The 24,730-nt window shown below is 40.8% G+C and overlaps 2 protein-coding genes across 3 annotated transcripts in view; one reads left to right on the plus strand and one right to left on the minus strand.

Moving 5' to 3' along the window:
• The window catches only part of LOC118767744 (protocadherin 18-like), a 33,181-nt gene extending 30,311 nt beyond the window's left edge, over positions 1 to 2,870 (plus strand). For both annotated transcript variants that reach the window (XM_036512826.1, XM_036512827.1), the window contains exon 12: positions 717 to 2,870. In XM_036512826.1, coding sequence (XP_036368719.1) covers positions 717 to 1,547 — 831 coding nt within the window. In that variant the 3' untranslated portion in view covers positions 1,548 to 2,870. The remainder of the gene's footprint in view (positions 1 to 716) is intronic.
• A 2,790-nt stretch (positions 2,871 to 5,660) lies between these two features.
• LOC115223834 (isovaleryl-CoA dehydrogenase, mitochondrial) lies at positions 5,661 to 22,497 on the minus strand. Its single transcript, XM_029794511.2, has 12 exons — positions 22,311 to 22,497; positions 20,015 to 20,104; positions 18,266 to 18,317; positions 14,335 to 14,504; positions 13,443 to 13,536; positions 11,016 to 11,152; positions 10,378 to 10,474; positions 9,684 to 9,777; positions 8,809 to 8,890; positions 8,271 to 8,375; positions 6,888 to 6,960; positions 5,661 to 6,165 (listed from the first exon to the last, which is right to left on the minus strand). Exons 1-12 carry the CDS (start codon positions 22,449 to 22,451, stop codon positions 6,032 to 6,034), a joined length of 1,269 nt encoding a protein of 422 aa, XP_029650371.1. The 5' UTR covers positions 22,452 to 22,497; the 3' UTR covers positions 5,661 to 6,031.
• Between the last annotated feature and the right edge of the window lie 2,233 nt (positions 22,498 to 24,730).

A 24,730-nucleotide genomic window follows, 5' to 3' on the forward strand; every position in this document is an offset into this window, starting at 1 on the left:
ACCTAAACACTTCTGCCGTGAAAAATGAGAGCTTTTTAATTATACCAATTTTTTTTTACGGATCCATTGAATGAGTTAACGATTTCTATAAAAATCTAATTAAAATAACGATACTATATTGACAAATATCTACAATATTATTGAAAAACAGTGACAGATTTACGTGTAGTTATCTTTGATTCATTAAATACTTTTATCACAGAATTCATAGTAAAACCACGAATTCCATAAAGGCTTTTGTGTTGTCCAACATTATTTATTTGTATATTACAATTATTTTTATCCCTCATATATATATATATATATATTATATATATATATATATATATATATATATTATATTAAATTAGAGATAAAACCACTATTAGGCAAATCAAACAGTGAAAATCATAAGCCAATACATAGAAATAAAATTAATCAAAAAATATAAAAAATATAAAATATAAAAATCCAATTAGAATATTTAAATTAAAGTTTAAATTTTTAAGAATTATTTAAATTAATAAATTAAACTTATAAATTTTAAATTTTAAATTTTAAATTTAAATTTTTTTTTAAAAAATTAAAAAAAATTTTAAACTATCAAAAAGTATTAAAAGTTTAATATAAGATAAAGAGTATGTACAAATATATAAGCATATCATACACACTACTTATCTATGTCTCTGTACGCACATACACACACATATGTAATGCAAATATTCATTGTTTTCCAGGCAGAAGAGATTTCGCAGCGCAGAAGGGCAATATCCTGCACTTTACTAGTTTTGGTCGACCAGGACGATAGGAATTTCAAAGACATACCTTCACAAGTCATAAGGAAAAACGCGAAGATACCCAAAGACGTCCAACCAGTCAGCGGCTTTTCATGGACTGAAGGCAGCGTTTCTATGGTGATATTTTTCATTGTTATTGGCGGGCTTTTAATCCTGCTCGTAGCAATGACGGCTGCGTTTTTGGTCGCTTACACCGCTCGCAAACCAAACCGTAGTGCAAACGTATCTTTTGATGATTGTAGTTCAAACAGTACTTCTGGTACTTCTTTGGGCAGCCGAGACAATATTTCTAGCAGCGAGGTGAGTTCGACGAGAGGGTCAGTAAACGGTGACAAAATTCAGATCGGCAGTCGGGAGGAACTTGATACGACCATCGATGTTGAAGGTTTCGGTATGGGTTTGTCTGCAGCAGATGTCTCTCTCGGCAGTTTGGACGCTTGTGGTTTGACTGCAACCGCAGCAGGAAATGAGGCTGGATGTAAAGTTGAAGCCGTTGAACCAATGTTCCGCCTAGCAAGGGAACAGGACTATTTCTCGTCAGCTTGCGTTTTGCCTGGGCTGACAGATCTTAGGGCCGACATTGGAAGTTTTGACAATGCTAAGAAGTGCAGTAAATACATTAAGAAGAAGAAAGGGAAACGGTCTTTGAGAATATTAGACATGTTCTCCTCTACGAGTAAAAAGACATCAACACTTAAAAAAAACAATAGTCGAAGGTTCAATTTCGGCATTGAAAATAACTGGCTCGATCTTCCATACAACTTTGATTAACTTAAATAAATACAACTCAGGGTGTGTGTGTGTGTGTGTGTGTGTGAGAGAGAGAGAGAGAGAGAGAGAGAGAGAGAGCGTGTATGAATGTATGCGTGCAAATCATTTATCATGCTGGCATGATTATTGTACATAATTTTTTTTTATACTTACACATTTCTCCTCCTTCAACACACAAATATATAACTAGGTTTGACGATAACAGCAGAATATTTTCTGATGGAATGACTCAATACTGAAAGTAGAGTAAAGTTCATTGTAAAGATCAAATTGAATAGGACCTCAGGTATCGCCTAACAGCTTGTGCAACCGGTCGCTAGGTAAAACTTGTCCCGGTCAACTTGAACTTCACCATATGTAAATATGTTTGCGTAATTTTTCATTGCCTACCATTCATTGTGTTTAATTCTCACCAATATACACACACAGCTCCGGTGTCAGCCTGGAGTTCTATTCCCTAGTATATGATAGTATTAAGTAAGTGTAGTACTTATTCATTTACTTACGCCCTTCGCTCCCTATGAAGCATAGGCCATCGATGTCTTTTCTCCACCGTTCTCGACTTTGGTCTGTCTTTTTTGCTTCTGTCCACTTGGATCCCTGTTTCCTAGCAGCTTCTTTCGGATTTTGCAGCACCGCATCAGGTTCCCCCGAGAGAAGACCTTTCTCTCCCAGATCTTATTAATTTTGAATTGTCACTGATGCTACTATAACTTTATCTTTGAGAAGAGGAAGTACCTATTAGCTTGGCTTGTATCCTTTGACCTGTGCAGCAAGCGACGCCTTGCCAAGAGCTTGCGTTCCACAGGCATAACTCCCAGATTATTGAGATTCATGAGTGACCACACCACAAGGACTGGACCTTGAGGTGTAGATGCAGTATTCAGTAATTTTACGTTCTGCGTTCAATTCGTACCGAGGTCGTCTATGGCTTTCATTCCTTCAGAGTCAACGAAATCAAGCCCATTAACTCAACACTAATCAATCCCACACTAATGAAAATATATGTGACCATTTTGCCAATGTTAGAACCCAGTGTCCCTTTCTTGTGGTGAAGCATAATTACCAAATACAGCACCAGTTCTTAGTTACTGCGATCAATTACTGTCTTGTAAATATATTTTCCGTTCTTCTTTAAACAGTTTATAGGGGCCGTTGATGTGTAAAAGTCACACACCCACCATGGTTCCCGTAGCAGGTCTACGAATGTAAATATCATTTTATTTGTTTTAGTCGTGAGACTATGGCCATGCTGTGGCACCGTCTTGAAGAATTTTTAGTCGAATGAATCAACCCCAGTACAATTTTTTTAAATCCCAGCACTTATTCTATCAGCCTCTTTTAACGAATCTCTGAGTTTCGGAAACGTAAACACACCAACACCGGTTGTCAAACGGTGATAGGAGACAATCACAGACACACACGCATATATATGTGTGTGTGTGTGTGTGTGTGTGTGTGTGTGTGTGTGCGTGCGCGCGTATTTGTGTGTGTACGACGGGCTTGTTTCAGTTTCCGTCTTCCAAATTAACTCGCAAGGGTTTGGTCGGTCTGATGCAATAATAGAAGACTCTTGCCCAAGGTGCTACATACTGGAACTGAACACACAGCCACGCCCGAGCCTATATATACGAGTGTGTGTGTGTGTGTATGAATATATATATATATATATGTAGTATATGTTTGATAACGCTAATACAAGCGTGTTATAGATATTCATGGAATAGTCCTCAGATAAATGAGAACTTAAATCACAGTTCTAACGGATCCATAGAAATTTGTATCATTCCATATACCTACAACATTATGAGTGTTTTTTATGTAAAAGAAATGATTATGGCGTAAGCCATGGTTCACCGAAACAGCTGTCAAGATAAGACTATTACATAATTTCTATTATTACTATTTTTTTGCATTTTCTTTTCTGTACTCAGTATTCTGAATGCCATGTAAATATACTCATTAAGCCTATTTGTGCTTATCTGCCTCTCTGTTATGTATGTGTGTGTGTGTTTGTATATTTGAAAAATGAGATTTTGTCGAGGTAGATCGTGTGAGTCAGTTTCGTTTCCCACTTGCAGCTAATTTTTTTGCTGCTATTTATCCCCAGGCTGATTTCTGAGCATCCAACGGACCTACATCCAAAGGCATTTCAGCTTTGACAATCCTGTATTTTTTTTTCCCTCATAAGCAGGAATATATGTAAGTCATCTTGATTGTCCAAAGTACCCAGGCTTACCAAGACAACTGTATTTCATGATTTGAGGGTGGTTTAGCTGGTATTTTATAAGTTTGTGAGAGTGCGTAAGAAGTTCCCTCCGTCGTTGGGTCATAGATATTTCATTACTCCCTGCCATCTTAGGTAAAAAAAGAAAAAAACAACAAACAACAAACACGGTATGTTGGATCAGGTATTGTGTGTGTACTCAATGCCTGATAAAAAAATCCCTGAGATGGTCACGGTTGAAATGTCATTGAGCATAGATCAATTTGACAAAGTCGACCTGATTCTCATGAGTACTAACAGGACACGTTGGATATATGGGACTGTGTTTAGACTGTCCAATCACAAGTCTGCTGACCTAGGGCTAAACAGTAACAATACTAGCAAGCATCAATGTGCCAATTAAGGTGCCTTCACAAAGTCATTCATTTGCTAGAAGCAGTAGCCAAATCTACCTCAAAATCAGATTTTGTTGTCTTAATTAAAGGAAGAACACACTAAATAATGTAATCTTTACTTAAACCCTAAAAAGAAGTGAGTCACGGTTGGCATGCCTTTAACCATAGGTCTGCTTGATTAGGGTTAACTCAGAGCAAAATGTCAACAATTCATAAATTGTAAATATGGAGGTTTGTGTGTATGTGGTATGTGGTGTGTGTGTGTGTGTGTGTGTGTGTGTATGAAAGAATAAGAATGAAGTCTAGTTTTATCCTTGAATCATTTGTAAATAATTCATACAATAAAAACAATAAATATTTCATATTTTGTTGGTGTTTTTGTTACAATTTTTTGGTTTGTTTGTTTGTTACATACTTTTTCATTCATGTATAAATACGAAAGTCTTGTGCCAGTTAAATAGTTAAGGCGTTTGCTTCTCAACCAGATGGTCTATAATGGAATCTCACTGCACAGCATTTTGTAAGAGGGCCTTTCTTCTACCAGAAGTTTGTAGTTGAAGAATACTTTGTGAAATTTGATAGACAGAAACTGTGCGAAGATCCATCATGCACACATGCACACACGCACACACACACACACACACACAGAGGCACGCACACACACACCACTACCACCGCCATCATTTAACGTTTCTGTTTCCAAGCAAATACTTCCCAACAACCAACATATATTTTCCATGGAAGTTGGGAAATGAACAAACTCGCTTGTATGATGATGATGCTCATTCACGACCATCATGTGATATCTAGACAAAGGTACACACAAACATACAAACATACACACACATATGCATGCACACATATGCATGACACATATACACACACATATGCACGTGTACACACAGACACACAGAAGTATACATATATATGTAATTAGTGGGTTTCTTTCAGTTTCCTTCTTTCAAATCCACTCACAAGCTTTGGTTGGCTCAAAGTAGGAACGAATTACAACTGTGTTTCGTGGTCTGCTACCACAACAGCTCCTTTATAGGATCCAGTTAGCTCAAAACATCAGGAGGAACCACGTCTGGTTTCGGCCCCTATTCCTCTACCGTTTTGACGTACCCCCCCCCCCTTTCAGAGGTGTCTTCAGCTCTGGTGTTGGGTGCATGTCTTCTTTCTTCTGTTCCATGGCCTCTTCGATGTAGCGTCAACAAGTGTCAACGGGCGACTGATTGACTTGTCAAATTTTTTCCCTTTAAATACCTGCAGCTAGGCTCCAGCAGGCAGCCCCAGCAAGTTGTCACGTGACACTGTCTCAACAATTAGAAGACTCTTGCACAAGATGCTGTACAGTGGAACTGAACCCAAGAACGCATGGTTGGGAAGCATGCTTCTTCACCTCACAGCCATGCCTGCATTTTGCCAAAAAAAACAAAATAGACCAAAAGATAAAAACAAAAAAGGAAAAAAAACTAAATAACTCCATTATATTACTAAAAACGATACTTTAATCAATTTTCCATATTTCATCATTTTTTTTTTTTTTAGGTATTCTTTTCCAGTTGTACCAGGGTGTGACTGTCTTTTAGTATTTCATTTCAGTTTTCAAATATACAGCTAATAATATATCAACAAATTCTTTAAACTCCCAAGTCACCTTCATGCCAAATTTGCCCCCTCAAAACAAAAACAAGGCTTCTCCTCCAACAAACCCAAATTTGAACACAATTGACTTATTATGTTATTCTGTGCATCTACAGTCTTTAATATTCACAGGTGTTCACAGGTGAGTCAGTTAATTAGCCTTGTGGACTGACATAGAGAAAAAGAAAAAGGAAGAACTAAAACAAAAGAAAATTCTATCGATAGAAGGCATTGATGGCTCGAGCAATGATAAGGCGTCGGACTTCACTGGTGCCAGCACCGATTTCATAGAGTTTTGCATCACGAGTAATTCTTCCAACAGGGTAATCATTTATGTAACCATTTCCACCTGGAATTGAGAATAGCAAGAATGGTAAGAGAAGGCAAATACTGAAGACCCAGGTTGCATCACACTCAAATTAAACCCACAATATTTTCCACATTAAACTGCATCTATTCCAAACAAGGTGAGATACATCTAACACCTAAAGGAAGTCTCTGAACATTTATAGATAATTACAACTGTAGACATTTAAGTATATTTTATTTCTTTATTGCCCTCAAGGGGTTAAACATAGAGGGGACAAACAAGGACAGACAAAGGGATAATGTCAATTACATCAACCCCAGTGCGTAACTGGTACTTAATTTATCGAACCCGAAAGGATGAAAGGCAAAGCCGACCTCGGCAGAACTTGAACTTAGAACGTAGCAGCAGACGAAATACCGCTAAGATTTTGTCCAGCGTGCTAACGATTCTTATTTCTTTATTACCCACAAGGGGCTAGGCACAGAGGGGACAATCAAGGGCAGACAAACGGATTAAGTCGAATATATCGACTCCAGTGCATAACTGGTACTTATTTAATTGACCCCGAAAGGATGAAAGGCAAAGTCGACCTCAGCGGAATTTGAACTCAGAACGTAACGGCAGACGAAATACTGCTAAGCATTTCGCCCGGCGTGCTAACGGTTCTGCCAGCTCGCTGCCCTAAAGCTTATTGTTTCTTCTCTCTCTCTCTCTTTCTGAGTCTATCTCTCTCTCTCTAGTGAGAAAAGGAGCTTACTCACCAAGGATTTGAATAGCGTCCAAACCAACTTTTGTTGCTGCCTCAGCTACGTAGAGTATAGCACCTGCACAATCCTGGTAAGATAGAATAAATATATGGCTAAATATGGAAGAGACTTATGATGGATGCATGCATGTATGTGTGTGTGTATGGACAGATGGGTAGAAAGAGAAAGAGAGAGGGAGAAAGACAGACAGATGGATGGACAGACAGATAGACAAGTATAGACATGACAAGGTAGCCCAAAACCGTCACTGGCTCCTTGCTGGAAGTAGGAATATAAAGTAATGGCTGCTTGGTATCAACATACACCAGAAAAAGTAATGGATGAAAATGGGGACGCAAAGTTCCTCTGGGACCTTTGACTTCCAGACAGACAAGGTGTTAGGGCACTGAAGGCTGGATATAGTAACCTTTAGGAAGGACAAGCAAGAATGCCTAATAATTGGCATAGTAGTGCCAGGAGATCAAAATATTATCATGAAAGAAAATCAAAATCAAAATCAAAATCAAACCAAATCAAATCAGATATCAGAAAGCAGAACCAAAATCAAAGTCGATCAACATCAATGGAAATTGCAGCTGTGGTTAAGCGAACCATCCGATCGTGGCCGTTGCCAGCGCCGCCCCGACTGGTCTCCGTGCTGGTGGCACGTAAAAGCACCATCTGTTCGTGGTCGTTTGCCAGCTCCGTCTGGCACCTGTGCGAGTGGCACGTAAAAAGCACCCACTACACTCACGGAGTTGTTGGCATTAGGAAGGGCATCCAGCTGTAGAAACACTGCCACATCAGACTGGGCCTGATGCAGCCTTCTGGCTTCACAGACCCCAGTTGAACCGTCCAACCCATGCTAGCATGGAAAGCAGATGCTAAATGATGATGATGATGATGAAAGTGAAAAAGTTGACAAATGTGGAATCCTGAGAATTTTGGATCACGAAGATGTGGCAGCGATGAGATTCGAACATGAAAGCTGTCCCTGTTGTCATCAGAGCATTGGGTTCAATACCACCCAACCTTAAGAAACTTCTGGAAACTTTAGAAATACTCTACTGTATAGGCATAGGAGTGGCTGTGTGGTAAGTAGCTTGCTTACCAACCACATGGTCCCGGGCTCAGTCTCACTGTGTGGCACCTTGGGCAAGTGTCTTCTACGATAGCGGAATTTGAACTCAGAACGTAGTGGCAGACGAAATACCGCTAAGCATTTCGCCCGGTGTGCTAACGATTCTGCCAGCTTGCCACCTTAGTAATAATAATAATAACAACAGTAGTAGTAGTATCAATAGTAGTGGTGGTGGTGGTGCCACAAGGGTAGCTGGTAGGGGGGGGCATTAAAATGAGAAATTACAAGATAGCAAAATATTGAACTTGTCTACTTACATTAGGGGCCCTTGTACCTGCATCCAAAGCTTTGGCAACGTTATAAACATAGGAACGACACACATTTAGGGAACAGTACATATCAGCCATCTTTGATTGGATCATCTGTAAAAAAAGTGAAGAATAACAGGTGGGTATGATTGTTTTAGGGGTGGAAGGGTACGATGAGCATAATCATCATTTTAACATCCTTTTTTTCTTCTGTCTATGGGGAGGAGGAGGAGGAAGGGAAAAAAGAAGGGTAAAAAGGGAAAAAGGAAAAAAGGAGGAAGGGGAAAAGAAGGGAAAAAGAAAGGAAAACAGAAAAAAAGGGGGAAAAGGGAAAAACGAAAAAAGGAGGAAGAGAAAAAGAAGGAGGAAGGGAAACAGTTGGGTATGATTATTTTAGGGGTGGAAGGGTACGATGAGCATAATCATTTTAACATCCTCTTTTTCTTCTATGTATAGGGAGGAGGAGGAGTAAGGGAAAAAGGAAGAGGAAAAGAAGAGGAAGGAGGAGAAACGATGCGTCCCACCCTTCTACGTTGCTGTTACCAACCTGGTAGTGTCCGATTTTGGTGTTGAACTGTTCACGGATGTGGGCGTACTCGAAGGCTACATCACAGCAGGCTTGCATCAACCTGGAATTAGTGAGTACACATACACTTGAAACGGAGCTGCAGTGGTATTGGTAGTGAGTGGTGATGGTGGTGGTGGTAGTGGTGGTAGTGGTGGTAGTGTGTAGTGATGGTAAGGTGATGTAGAGCTATTGGTCAGTGGTATGATATACACAAGTTACATATTTTGCGTCCCCAAAATCCATCCCCGCCTCACCATGGTGGGGGACGCTGGCAACGGGTAGTGTCAGAGCTATGCTGTCGGGAACTTCGGTTCCTGGTAGGGCCACCCAAGGCGGATTGGTCTGACACTGAGTGGTATTAGGGCCACAACCCGGCAGACGGGGCTCTGGTGAAAATCCTCGGAGTGTCTGTTTGTGTCCCCAAAGTCCATCCCCTCCTCACCGTGGTGGGGACGCTGGCAACGGGTAGTGTCAGAGCTATGCCGTCGGGAACTTCGGTTCCTGGTAGGGCCACCCAAGGTGGATTGGTCTGACACCGAGTGGTATTAGGGCCACAACTCAGCAGACGGGGCTCTGGTAAAAATCCTCGGAGTGTCTGCTTCGGCAACTGGCGGCTCCTCAGTCGTTCTGTCCCAGCGTCTGCGGACAATCTGCGGCAAACAGGATGTCTCTAGTTGCGGGATTGTTGGGGACCGCTTGTGAAATCCACATATCCCCACGAGACTTCTTCCACGAGTAGAAGAAGCCGACTCAACCCGCCCAAGGTGAATGTCGCCATAAGTACAGGTAAGTAGTTACATATTTAGAGATACAGAGACACAAGGCATATAGAGATAAGTTTAAGTTTAACTAACCCCAAGGGTCCACCGGCAAGGACCAGCCGTTCGTAATCCAAACCACTCATTAGAACATAAACTCCTCCGTTTTTGGCACCAAGCATGTTCTCCACTGAAAGCAAAAAGAAACAACATTACAATTTAAGCAAAATATGTGATGATGATGATGATGCAATTACCTGGCAAGTGGAGGCACATGGCCTAGTGGCTAGAGCAGCGGACTCGCGGTCGTGGGGATCGCGGGTTCGAATCTCAGACCGGGCAATGTGCGTGTTTATGAGCGAAAACACCTAAGCTACACGTGGTTCCGGCAGAAGGTAATGGCGAAACTTCTGCTTACTCTTTCGCCCACAACTTTCTCTCACTCTTTCCTCCTGCATCTTGCAGCTCACCTGTGACGGACTGGCGTCCCGTCCAGGTGGGGAACCTATACGCCAAGGAAACCGGGAAACCGGCCCTTATGAGCCAGGCATGGCTCGGGAAGGAACAAATAACGACCGCGATTCCGTAGTAGTAGTGGTGGTGGTGGTAGTGGTGGTGGTGGTAGTGGTAGTAGTAGTAGCGATGGTGGTGGTGGTGGTGGTATTAGTGACAGTAGTTGTGGTGTTAGTTGGTCATGGCAGTTGAAATAGTGCTACAGATTGTAGTAGTAGTAGTAACAATAGCAGTAATAAAAAAATTCAGAAAGTGATGAAATCGCAAGGACTAATACCTGGTATTTTACAACCTTCGAAGATCAATTCACAAGTGCTGGAGCCACGCATTCCAAGTTTGTCGAGTTTAGGTCCCGCTGAGAAACCAGGCATATTCTGAAAATGGAAGGAGATCATGGAATAAGAGATTTATTTAGAGTAGGCGTAGGAGTGGCTGTGTGGTAAGTAGCTTGTTTACGACCCACATGGTTCTGGGTTCAGTCCCACTGTGTGGCACCTTGGACAAGTGTCTTCTGCTATAGCCTCAGGCTGACCAAAGCCTTGTGAGTGGATTTGGTAGACGGAAACTGTAAGAAGTCCGTCATATATATGTATATATATATATGTGTGTGTGTGTGTGTGTGTGTGTGCGTATTTTATCCCCTCCTCCATCACCACTTGACAACTAGTGTCGGTGTGTTTACATCCCTGTAACTTAACGGTTCAGCAAAAAGGGACCAATAAAATAAGTACCAGGCATACAAGGAATAAGTCCTGGTGGGGTCGATTTGTTCGATTAAAATCTTTCAAAGTGGTGCTCCAGCATGGCCGCAGTCAAATGACTGAAACAAGAAGAAACAAGAAAAAACACACACACACACACAAAATATTATTGTATGTACGTAAATATAAACACAAGCTTTCAAAAATTTCTTACCTTCTCTACTAGAAAGGCTGAAATACCATGTTGAGGTTTTACATTGTCAGGATCAGTCTTAGCATAAACCACTAACACGTCAGCATCTGGGCCATTTGTAATCCAAAACTTGTTTCCTGTCAGTTCATAATGGTCACCTGGTCAAAGAAATATTTGCATCAATATATTTCATAATCACATACGCATACACAGACTGATATGTGTACACACACAAGCACACTGTTATTAAATTAATGCATTCGAGCTTTGGTGTTGGAGAAGACTTTTACGGATTCCATGGACAGCGAAGCTCACCAATGGAGAAGTTTTTAAGCAGATCAGGCCGAAAATGTCGCTAGAAGCTAGGATTACCAAGCATAGATTGGCATATTTTGGTCATATTATGCGGAGAAAATCCCTGGAGAAGGACATCATGCTCGGAATGGTCAGTGGCAAGAGAGGAAGAGTCCTATCAAGAACCCGCTGGCTTGACACCATCAAGAGGGATACCGGAATGGACATAGCCAATCTGAAAGAAGCAGCCCAGGATAGAACTGACTGGAGGACACTGATCCAATGAGTGACTGAGAGTCGACTTCGACTGAGCAGATAGATAGATAGAGTTATAGTATGTATACACACAATTTTTTTTGTACCATAATCACAAGACTAACATTTCAATATTAGTATGTACCATAAATCGCATTTTTTCCCCAAAATTTAACAGTCAAAATCCTTAGTGCGTACTATATACGAGGTTAAAAATGAAAACTATTTTCTAAGCAATGTCCGAGTCTCTATTTGCTGTCCGGCAATAATTATTCAGATGCATTTTGTGATGTTGGGCGCGAAAATCCCTTAAGCTAAGCCTGAAAGCAATGAAGTCATAAAAGAATCATCCATAACTTGCAATAAGCAACATTTATTAAACGTTATTACTGTTATTTCTTTATTTTCTGCAAACAAAATGCACAAAAAAGCTACACGTTTGCATTATGTTATATATACAATAATAATAATAAAGGACGTCACCGTATACAATTTTACAAGCCAAGGACGTTATATAGACCTCCTTGACTCATATCAGAGACGTAAGTAGTCGATCCTACAACGACTTGCGCGTATGTTTGTATTTCAAGGCTGAATACATATCAAAGAAAATTAAATAATATTTTTCGAACAAAAGTAAATAAAACGCAAAGTAAATAATTTTTAAAATTAAGTAAATAAATTATTTTTTATAAACAAACAAAGTTTAGGGTTATGGTTAAAAAATTAGGGTTAACAGTCGTTGTAGGATCGACTACTTACGACTAGCTAGCGCGGATGCGCGAGTGCGCGCACCGGGCCACTGTTTGCTAGTAGTACCTTACATGTAAATATGCATAGATACACATTATCATATCAACGTTGTCATAACAAAATGTGTGTGCGTCCATATATATATATATATATTATATATATATATATATATATGCACACACACACATACACGCACGCACATGCCCACATTAACCCAATAACGTTCAATTCACAATCCTTTATATGACGTATGTGGCAACGTGTCAAAGGAGAGGGGAGATAATTTCCACAAATTGTCTCCCCTTTCGTTTTAAGCATCGGCAATGATGGCTACCAAGTTTTTTATCTTCTTTCTCCATCAAAAAGGAAAATTTGAATTAAAACTCAAGAATTACTTCGCGTGTATGGCAAACACTTCAATGTCACACGTTAAATTATCGATCATAATCTAGTTGAGTCATTTTCCTTCGCATATTATATTTTTTAAAAAACAAAAACATTAGTTTGTGATTCAAAGTGAAACTTCATTTTGTTAAGAAAGCTGGGAGACACCATGATTTGAACCTTTAATCATAGGATTGCTTCGTTCAAATTCATCCGGTTTTAAATAGTACAACAATTAACACAGCATCACTGAGTATCAGGGCAGAGATTCAGGATCTTTTCGGTTTGAACTGCAGTTTTTTCTAGCAGAGTCATATGAAATTGTCACCCATAATTATGACCCTAGTATCGATCTATAGCATTTCGATCTATTTTAGGGTTTGTTAAGGGTTAGAGATGGGGGGAAGGGTATCTTTTTTTTTCTTCACAAATGTAAATAAACTCAATCTGTTTCTTAAACGAGGGACATATTCATACGGTACACAATATTTTTTACCTCAATGGACGTCAGTGATTGGTTGAAATTGCAGAAATTGAAGAAAAAAACAACAAATATCTTACAAACTATAGAATTTTCTCAATAAAGCCAAAAGAAAAAGATGTTTTATAAACACATTCTACCAGTATATGAAGTTTAAAATTTTTTAGTTACCTAGAAATTATGTTAAAAACTGCCGTTCAAACCAAAAAGATCCGAGATTCAACATGTGACATTCAAGCATTTAGACAGACAGATACACACCAACGCTGCACAAGTGTTACCTTTAAATACAGCTTTGAGCTTCATAGAGACAACATCGGATCCACTTCCTGGTTCACTCATGGCTAAAGCACCTATATGTTCACCTGATATTAACTGGAAATAGAATGTAAAAAAAAGATTAGGTCGTTTGTTGTTTCGCCTGGCGTGCTAACATTTCTTATTTCTTTATTGCCCACAAGGGGCTAAACATAGAGGGGACAAACAAGGACAGACAAAGGGATTAAGTCAATTACATCGACCTCCAGTGCGTAACTGGTACTTAATTTATCAACCCCGAAAGGATGAAAGGCAAAGTCGAAAGGAAGACATGGGATGAGGTGGTGAAGCATGACCTTCAAAGTTTGGGCCTCACAGAGGCAATGATGAAGAACGGAGACCTCTGGAGATATGCTGTGACTGCAAAGACCCAGCAAATAAAATGAATTCATGGCTGTATCCTACACCAGTTTCGCATAACCAGCCCCAGCCCATTCAAAAGTACCTTGGATTGAAGGGGGTTATGTTGTGTTGAAGAAACCTATTGAGTCAAGTACATAAACATCAAAATGAAAGTCAAATGGAAATTGTAGTTGTGATCCCTGTGCTGGTGGCACGTAAAAAGCACCATCTGAATGTGGCCAATGCCAGCGCCGCATTGACTGGCTTCCGTGCCTGTGGCATGTAAAAAGCACCCACTACACTCACAGAGTGGTTGGCATTAGGAAGGGCATCCAGCTGTTAAAAATACTGCCAGATCAGACTGGAGACTAGTGCAGCCCCCTGGCTTCCCAGATCCCCAGTCGAACCGTCTAACCCATGTTAGCATGGAAAACAGATGTTAAACGATGACGATGATGAAAACAAGTGTATTCAAACAGAGATATGGTCCCTAAAGGGTTAAAATAAACATACTTTTGGCAGATATTTTTCTTTCTGTGCTTGCGTTCCATTCCGTACAATTTGGTTGACACAAAGGTTGGAGTGGGCCCCATAACTGAGAGCAATGGCGCCACATGCTCGTGACATCTCTTCCATAATAATACAATGATCAAGGTAGCCACCTTCTGAACCTCCAAACTCACCTGCAAAAGTAAAATCGCATCGTTAGAAGAGCAGGACAAGAACAGTGAAGAATGATGACAAGAGGACATTGTATAGTGGCATTATGTTGGCGTAGGAGTGGTTGTGTGGTAAGTAGCTTGCTTATGAACTGCACGGTTCCAGGTTCAGTCCCACTGTGTGCTACCTTGGGCAAGTGTCTTCTTCTATAGCCTCGGGCCGTACAAAGCCTTGTGAGTAGATTTGGTAGACAGAAACTGAAAAGAGCCCGTCGTATATATATATATATATATATATATATGGAGTGGCTGTGTGGTAAGTAGCTTGCTTACAAACTGCATGGTTCCGGATTCAGTCCCATTGCATGGCACCTTGGGCAAGTGCCTTCTACTATAGCCTCGGGCTGATGAAAGCCTTGTGAGTGGATTTGGTAGAGGAAACTGAAAGAAGCCAGTCGTATATATGTATATATATGTATGTGTGTGTGTGTATGTTTGTGTGTCTGTGTTTGTCCCCCCAACATCGCTTGACAACCGATGCTGGTGTGTTTACGTCCCTGTAACTTAGGCGTTCAGCAAAAGAGACCGATAGAATAAGTTCTAGGCTTACGAAGAATAAGTCCTGGGGTCGATTTGCTCGACTAAAGGTAGTGCTCCAGCATGGCCACAGTCAAATGACTGAAACAAGTAAAAGAGTATATATACACACACACACACAGATATATCATGGTATCATGTTTGTTTGTTTGTTCCTTCTCGAGCCACGCCTGGCTCATAAGGGTCGGTTTCCTGGTTTCATTGGCATATAGGTTCCCCACCTGGACGGGACGCCAGTCTGTCACAGGTGAGCTGCAACATGCAGGAGGAAAGAGTTAGAGAGAATTGTGGCGAAAGAGTCAGCAGAAGTTTCGCCATTACCTTCTGCCGGAGCCGTGTGGAGCTTAGGTGTTTCGCTCATAAACACACACACCTCCCGGTCTGAGATTCGAACCCGCAATCCCTCGACCGTGAGTCCACTGCTCTAACCACTAGGCCATGTGCCTCCACATGGTATCATGGTATTGATCAGACTATCGGATGTTGTTATACATCGCTGGTCAAAATGCACTTCACGTTGTTTCAGCTTTTGAATGACGCCAACCTGCTGGCTAAGGGAGCTGACCAACGTCCCCCCTATTCTGTCACAGGGTTGTCCTTTTGCAGCTGAGTGGATTGAGGCAACATGAAAGTATTTTGCCCAAGAACACAATGCACTGCCCAGACCAGAGATTGAACCCATGACCAAGTGACTGAGTGCGATATCCCATTTCACTAGGCCATGCAATGCACAGGCACACACTTGAAATATGCATGGCAACGAATGTCATTAAACAGAACACCAGGTCAAGAGTTCTTATCAGCATTAAGAACAACATATATACAGAAGTGTGCAACGGTAGAGAGAGAGAGAGATAAGGAGATAGAGTGAGAGAGAGTGCAATAGTTGAGAGAGAGATAGAAAGAGCATGAGAGAGAGCAATAGTGGACAGAAAGAGAGTGAGAGAGAGAGCAATAGATAGATAAGGAGAGTGAGAGAGAGAGCAACAATGGAGAGAGAGCGCAATAGTGGAGAGAGAGGTAGAGAGAGAGTGAGAGAGATTGCAATAGTGGAGAGTGAGAGAGAGAAAAAGAGAGTGAGAGCGTGCAATAGTGGAGAGAGAGAGAGAATTGACCTCATCCTATGTAGGTCATTATTTAGAGGCATACGGAGTGGGGGGGGGGGCAAATCTGGGACAGCAGTCTCTGAGTTGTGCATTGTCATTCTGTTGACCATCAGTGGTCACTAATCTGCTAGAAATGGCAGCCAAAACTATTCAGCTTAAACTGCTGCATGTCAAGACATGAAAGAAAGAGATAAACAGGGAGGAAGGTTCAGGAGGTGGAAGGACTTGGCACAGTTGTTATGTAGCTCTTAGGTGTTGGACTCAATACAGGGTGATGAGAGGAGGAGAAATGATTGAATTGGGATTGCCCAAGAGGGGGTTAGTGGTACAAGACCAACATGTCAAAAGAAATAGGGGTAGAATCTAGAACATAGGCGCAGGAGTGGCTGTTTGGTAAGTAGCTTGCTAACCAACCACATGGTTCCGGGTTCAGTCCCACTGCATGGCATCTTGGGCAAGTGTCTTCTGCTATAGCCCCGGGCCGACCAATGCCTTGTGAGTGGATTTGGTAGACGGAAACTGAAAGAAGCCTGTCGTATATATGTATATATATATATATAAGTGTGTGTGAATATGTTTGTGTGTCTGTGTTTGTTCCCCTAGCATTGCTTGACAACCGATGCTGGTGTGTTTACGTCCCCGTCATTTAGCGGTTCGGCAAAAGAGACCGATAGAATAAGTACTGGGCTTACAAAGAATAAGTCCCGGGGTCGAGTTGCTCGACTAAAGGCGGTGCTCCAGCATGGCCGCAGTCAAATGACTGAAACAAGTAAAAAGAGTAAAAAGAGTAAAACAGTTTGTGGATTGTGCTTGGTCATTTAGCTGGACCAGTGGTTCTCATCTGGGATCATTTGGAGGCTCTATAAGATTTTGTGGTTAAAGTTTATGAACAATAAATTACTTATACTTCTAAAATACACAAAATATTTTAACAATATTTCCATAGGCGCAGGAGTGGCTGTGTGGTAAGTAGCTTGCTTACGAACCACATGGTTTCGGGTTCAGTCCCACTGCGTGGCACCTAGGGCAAGTGTCTTCTACTATAACCTCGGGCTGACCAAAGCCTTGTGAGTGGATTTAGTAGATGGAAACTGAAAGAAGCCTGTCATATATATATGTACATAAATATATATATGTGTGTGTGTTTGTGTGTCTGTGTTTGTCCCCCCAACATCGCTTGACAACCAATGCTGGTGTGTTTACGTCCCTGTAACTTAGCAGTTCAGCAAAGGAGACCGATAGAATAAGTATTGGGCTTACAAAGAATAAGTCCTGGGGGGTTGATTTCCTCAACTAAAGGCGGTGCTCCAGCCTGGACACAGTCAAATGACTGAAACAAGTAAAGAATATACAATTCCTAATAATTATTTACATTATTTACATTTGATGGATATTTATCCTCATCTCATTTGTTGATAATACGTTTCGGCTGATATACCCTCCAGCCTTCATCGGGTGTCTTGGGGAAATTTTGAACCTGGGTCCTCGTTCATAAGGTATTTTTCGATGTTATTATTATTATTACTATTCAAGTCACTGCCTGGAATAGAACTTGGAATTTTGGGAGTTAAGAGCACACACTACTAACCCCAAGATTCCGAGTTTGATTCCAGGCAGTGGTCTGAATAATAATAATAATAATAATAATAATCATCATCATTGTTTAACGTCCGCTTTCCATGCTAGCATGGGTTGGACGATTTGACTGAAGACTGGCAACCAGATGGCTACACCAGGCTCCAATCTTGATCTGGCAGAGTTTCTACAGCTGGATGCCCTTCCTAATACCAACCACTCCGTGAGTGTAGTGGGTGCTTTTACGTGCCACCGGCATGAGGGCCAGTGGAGTGATGTGGTATTGGTTGAGGTGGTGGTAATTGCATTAGTATTCAGGGGAAGTAGAGGTAGTGGTGGTAGTGGTTTGGGTAGAAAGTGTAGTAGTAGTTGTAGCAAAGTGATGGTTATGGTTGTAGTAGTATTAAAGATAGTATGTGGTTGTAGCAGTGGTAGTAGTAGTAGTAGTAGTTTTTCTAAACCTATTATTAGGTGAGATGTGAGAGATAGATTCAGGGATATACTTACCGGGAGCTGTGATTCCAAGCAAACCCATTTCACCACATTTTAACCAGAATTCCTAAATTGCAGATAAAAAAAAAGGTAAAATAAAATTAATGATAACTTTATAACTGTCCCCCCAGGGAAGGAGGGGGGAAACAACTTGGATTATGATAAAATATAATACGAACAAATGAATACAGAAATGTAGTTAATTAATTATCATTATTGCTTTTTACATCCACATTTTACATGCTGGCATGAGTTAGATGATTCTTCAACCTTTAGCATTTAAATTTGCCATATCAGGCCCTGTTCTACTTGATGGTTCTCATGACACTGTTGACTCTTCTATGATGTCGATTTCAAGCATTGGTTTTTGTGTCTTGCAATGTGATGCTGAGCATAATTCGTTCCATTTTCTTGTTGGGCTACAATCAGAGCATTCATGATGGTAGTGCTGAGAGCCTGTGTTTCACTGCCATAAGGACAACAGGTGGACAATGAAGGTAGAGCTGGCAGAATCGTTAGCACGCCGGGTGAAATGCTTAGCAGTATTTCGTCTGCGGTTACGTTCTGAGTTCAAATTCCGCCGAGGTCGACTTTGCCTTTCATCCTTTCGGGGTCGATAAATAAAGTACCAGTTACGCACTGGGGTCGATGTAATCGACTTAATACTTATGTCAGTCCTTGTTTGTCCCCTCTATGTTTAGCCCCTTGTGGGTAGTAAAGAAATAGTAATAGACACCAAGACAATGGACAAGATGAAGAGGCTGACCAAAGACAAGAAGGTGAGATGATCTCACCCACCACTCAGGGCCTGGGTGGCCACAACTGGCAAAGAGACAGACAGTGGTAGAAGGAGTCCAGGGAGGGGTTCCTCCTTTAGGAGTAATGAAACCCTGGATAAGGTTATCAGACTCAAATATTCTACCTGTTTTATATTCAAACTGGCCAGATCCAGCCTCTCACACCTACTTTACTATATCAGTCTGAAAACAGACAATCACATCCTCCTCCTCATCATCATCGTTTAGCACAGGTTGGACGGTTTCGCCAGGGCCTGGGAAGCCAGGAGGCTGCACCAGGCTCCAGTCTGATCTGGCATTGTTTCTACAGCTGGATGCCATTCCTAACGCCAACCCCTCCAAGAGTGTAGTGGGTGCTTTTTACGTGCCACCAGCACAGGTGCCAGGGGAAGCTGGAAGCGGGATCGGTTGGCGCTTTTTACGTGCCACCGGCACAGAAGCCAGTAAAGGCGGTGCTGGCATTGGCCACATTCAGATGGTGCTTTTTACGTGTCTCACAATCTCAAAAGCTATGAGACAATGCATGATTAATTCGAAACAATGTGAATATAATAAAGCATTACGTTTGACAGAGGAATCTGAATGCTGGAGGGTTAAAGCAGTATTCTACCATGGGATGTGATTTCTGATGCAGACCCTCAATAATTTTTAAATATGAGAGGTACTTCCATTTCACTGGTCTTTCTTTATATGTAGAACTGCTGAAGTGCAGGACATATTGTTATTGTGAGAGATAAACAAATTTCATTTCTGCCCAGGAAGTGTCAATGGGTGGCGTTGTGGTGAGGGTCACTGGCACCCCTTGCAGATTGGAGAATGAACTAGTTGAACTCTTATAAAGTGTAGTAGTTGGTAGTAACCAGAGAGAGAAGAAGAGGAAGGAGAGGGGCAAAGAGGGAGGATGGGAGAGCAAAAAGAACCACCTTGACACTGGAACATTGGACACTTAGGAAGTTTGGTAACTTACTCGAATTTCCTTGAAGTTATTATTCTTATCAATTTCATGAGCTTTTGGAGCAAGTTCCTTCTGGACAAACTGGAATACGGATTCTCGGAGCTAAAATGAAATAATAAACAATATAAATCAATGATGATGATGATGCTTAATTATAATGAAGTAATTAGAATGAAACTGTGATTTGAATAAAATTGAATACATTATTCTTTAACCTTTATTTATTTTTTTATTTATGTGCCCTTTTCAAGGCTACAGTACGGATTGTTTTGAGAGTGGTGACACTGATTGGTTTGGGGTTGGAAAAGGCACTCGGCAAGGTTGCATCCTGATGCCAGCAGCCTTCAACATGTATGTATATATATATATATATATATCACGTAAAAAGCACTATCCGAATCGTGGCTGAAGCCAGTGCCGCCTCGACTGGCTTCCGTGCAGGTGGCACGTAAAATGCATCAATCCGACTGTGGCCGATGCCAGCCTCGCCTGGCACCTGTGCAGGTGGCACGTAAAAAGCACCCACTACATTCACGGAGTGGTTGGCGTTACGAAGGGCATCCAGCTGTAGAAACATTGCCAGATAAGACTGGAGCCTGGTGCAGCCTTCTGGCTTCCTAGATCCCCGGTCGAACCGTCCAACCCATGCTAGCATGGAGAACGGACGTTAAACGATGATGATGATGATATATATATATACATGTATGTATGTGTGTGTATATGTTTGTGTGTCTGTATTTGTCCCCCAACATCGCTTGACAACCGATGCTGGTGTGTGTTTACGTCCCCGTAACTTAGCGGTTCGGCAAAAGAGACCGATAGAATAAGTAGTAGGCGTACAAAGAATAGGTCCCGGGGTCGATTTGCTCGACTAAAGGCGGTGCTCCAGCATGGCCGCAGTCAAATGACTGAAACAAGTAAAAGAGTATTCGTAATCTCCGACATCTAAAACGTAGGAAGCCGAAAAATTTTTTTTTTTAAATACCTCCGCCCTCAAAAAATACAGAAAACATAAACGATTAGGCTGAAAAAAAAAAAAAAAAAATCAGAAATTGCCGAATAAATGCTTTCAGTTTTGATACACCTTCTCGGAAAGATCTCGCTATTTTCATTTGTTTTGGTCTCATTAGCTTTTATAATTAAATATGCTTAGTAATGAAAGACGGTTACATAACAAACAAGAGATAAGGCTACGAGAAGGTTACGGGCTCGCCCAGGTGCTAGATTACAAGCTGTTGGTTTTTATAATATTAACTTCCACCCGAGTGCAAAGCCACGCATAAAGTTTATTATGATTTTTACAAGAGTAATTAAAGACTAATTGAAACTACCTAATTGTCTAGACAGAGATACGAACTTAGCTCCATAACAACCAACGACTGTTGTTAGCCTTGATCGATTAAATTATCAAAGCTTTACCAATGTCTTTAGAATTTAACCGATGGTCACATCTTCTACCAAAGATGTGACCATCACATCTTTGGTAGAAGAAGGGGTCAAGAAGGATAATACCCAACGTCCCTTTTTTTAAGTTTAAAGTCGGTAGAATATGATTTGGGAGATTTGGCTGCTATTTCTAGCATGAGCTATCGCGTAGATGCTTCTCGTCTATTAGTTAGCGTTACAGCAGTATTATTACTAACTAAGGTGACTTAAACGATACTAACCAGTTTACAGACAAACAACGGAGAGCTCCTACATAGTGGTTCAACGCGCTAGAAATAGCAGCTAAATCACACATACGTGCGCCGACCGTTTATAACAATGGGTCCGATACTGAATATAGACTGGAGGTTTGTAACTTGAGGAAAATTTAGCTGCTATTTCTAGCAAGTTTTGGTTATTGCGTAGAAGGTCAGGTACTTTTTTTAATTTGCACAAAATTACGTAAAACATAACACTTGCACAGTGCTCGAAACACAAACACACACAATATATATATATATATATATATATACATATATATAATCTGAAAAGCATTTATGGAAAATTTCATTTAAAAATATTTAATTTTATGAACGTTATGAGGAAACAAAAACAGTCGGGGGTTCATTCTCCTAGAAGTAGCAGCCAAATCCCAGCCCTAAATCATTTGCGAATTACGTTTAAAAAATAAACAAATTTAATTCACTAGGTCTGAAAAAAAATAATAATAAAAACCATGGTCAAAGTCAGCACACCTTTGGCCATAAAGGTGAGTCCGATCAAGGCTGACCTCAACGAAAACATCGCAAATATTTCTTGAAGGGGAAAACGAAGAAGAAGAAGAAGAAATCTTTGGTTAGTTAAATATAAAATATAATTTTACCTGTTTCTGTTCATCGGTTAATCCAAAGAGGGAATCGTCTATGGGGAAATGAGATGCCATCCGTGTCGCTGCCAGTGGCTGGGGCCGGGAACATTTTAGCAGGGTTCTGCCAAGACACGAAGATAAACGGCGAAAAGCCATGCTTCCTTGGGAAGAGAGCAGAAACCAATTACGATGTGAGCGAGATTAAAGATTGACCAGGGGAGATAATTCTCACGGCGCGCGCTTATCAGTCAAGGTGATAAATGGATGATTAATAATGATTGGGGAAAACCCATAATATTTATAATGTTTACTCTTTTACTCTTTTACTTGTTTCAGTCATTTGACTGCGGCCATGCTGGAGCACCGCCGGTACTTATTCTATCGGTCTCTTTTGCCGAACCGCTAAGTGACGGGGACGTAAACACACCAGCATCGGTTGTCAAGCAATGCTAGGAGGACAAAGACAGACACACAGACACACATACATATATATACATACGACAGTCTTCTTTCAGTTTCCGTCTACCAAATCCACTCACAAGGCTTTGGTCGGCCCGGGGCTATAGCAGAAGACACTTGCCCAAGATGCCACGCAGTGGGACTGAACCCGGAACCATGTGGTTGGTAAACAAGCTACTTACCACACAGCCACTCCTATTTATTTATTTATTTATTTATTTATCCAGTCTTAACAGGGCGTAAATTGTATTTTATAATTTTTGAATCTTTTCGGTTTGACCGGCAGTTTTTAAAAAATAATTTCCACGTAACTAAACACTTTTAAACTTCGTATACTGGTTGAATGTGTTTATAAAACATCATTTTCTCTTGGTTTTATTGAGAAAATACTGTAGTTTGTAAAATATTTGTTGTTTCGTTTTCTTCAATTTCTGTAATTTCAACCAATCACTGACGTCTATTGAGGTAAAAAAAAACATTCTGTGCCGTATGAATATGTCCCTCGTTTAAGAAACACATTGGGTTTATTTACATTTGTGAAGAAAAAAAGATACCCTTCCCCCCACCCCTAATCCTAAAACAGATTGAAATGCAATAGATCGATACTAGGGTCATAATTATGGGTGACAATTTCATGACACACTAGGAAAAACTGCCGTTCTAATGTCCGCTGATATTTTTATGCTCATTAATTCCTTAATCCCCTATTTTTTCTTTCACTTTTTTTAAAGTCCTCGGACGGCGGCCATCCTGGGGCACTGCCTTCGAAGAATTAAATCGAAGAAATCGACCCCAGTGCTTGTGTTGTTTTATTTATTTATTTACTTTTCTTTTTCAAATTCCTGTGCTTGTTCTAATGATTCCTTAATTTTCTTTAGGAAAATTTCGAAGAATTACTGAAATAATAAGGCTTAGCAGTACTAATGTGCGTATGTGTGTCAGAGAAAGAGAGAGAGAGAGAGAGAGAGAGAGAGAGAGAAAGTGAGAGAGAGAGGGTACCCCTTTGTTTTGAAAGGGCCAGTCACATTGGAAACAGGAATTCAACTTGACAATAAAACTTATTTTCCAGCCTATTTCTCTACACACACACATACACACGCATACTCTTTTACTTGTTTCAGTCATTTGACTGCGGCCATGCTGGAGCACCGCCTTTAGTCGAGCAATTCGACCCCAGGACTTATTCTTTGGAAGCCTAGTACCTATTCTATTGGTCTCTTTTACCGAACCGCTAAGTTACGGGGACGTAAACACACCAGCATCGGTTGTCAAGCGATGCTAGGGGGACAAACACAGACACACAAACATATACACACACACATATATCGGCGAGCTGGCAGACACGTTAGCACGACGGGTGAAATGCTTAGCGGTATTTCGTCTGTCGTTACGTTCTGAGTTCAAATTCCGCCGAGGTCAACTTTGCCTTTCATCCTTTCAGGGTCGATAAATAAAGTACCAGTTTCGCACTGGGGGCGATATAATCGACTCAATCCCTTCGTCTGTCCTTGTTTGTCTCCTCTATGTTTAGCCCCTTGTGAGCAGTAAAGAAATATATATAAATATATATATATATACGACGGGCTTCTTTCAGTTTTCGTCTACCAAATCCACTCACAAGGCTTTGGTCGGCCCGAGGCTATATTACACACAAACACACAATCGCACATACATATAGACATACTTACAACATACATTTTTTAAAAATTTTTACTTTTCTTTATCGTTTTTAGGGGACTGGTGTAGAGACAAAACTTTTTTCTCGGTCTATTTCGTTTTATCGGGTCTGTCTGCATGGCAAAATATAAAAAGAGAAATATTTTTTTATTTCTTTATTACCCACAAGGGGCTAAACACAGACGGAACAAACAAGGACAGACAAAGGGACTAAGTCGTTTATATCGACCCCGGTGCGTAACTGGTACTTTATTTATCGACCCCGAAAGGATGAAAGGCAAAGTCGACCTCGGCGGAAT

This window comes from Octopus sinensis, linkage group LG24 (assembly GCF_006345805.1).
Source record: "Octopus sinensis linkage group LG24, ASM634580v1, whole genome shotgun sequence".
NCBI lineage: Eukaryota > Metazoa > Mollusca > Cephalopoda > Octopoda > Octopodidae > Octopus > Octopus sinensis.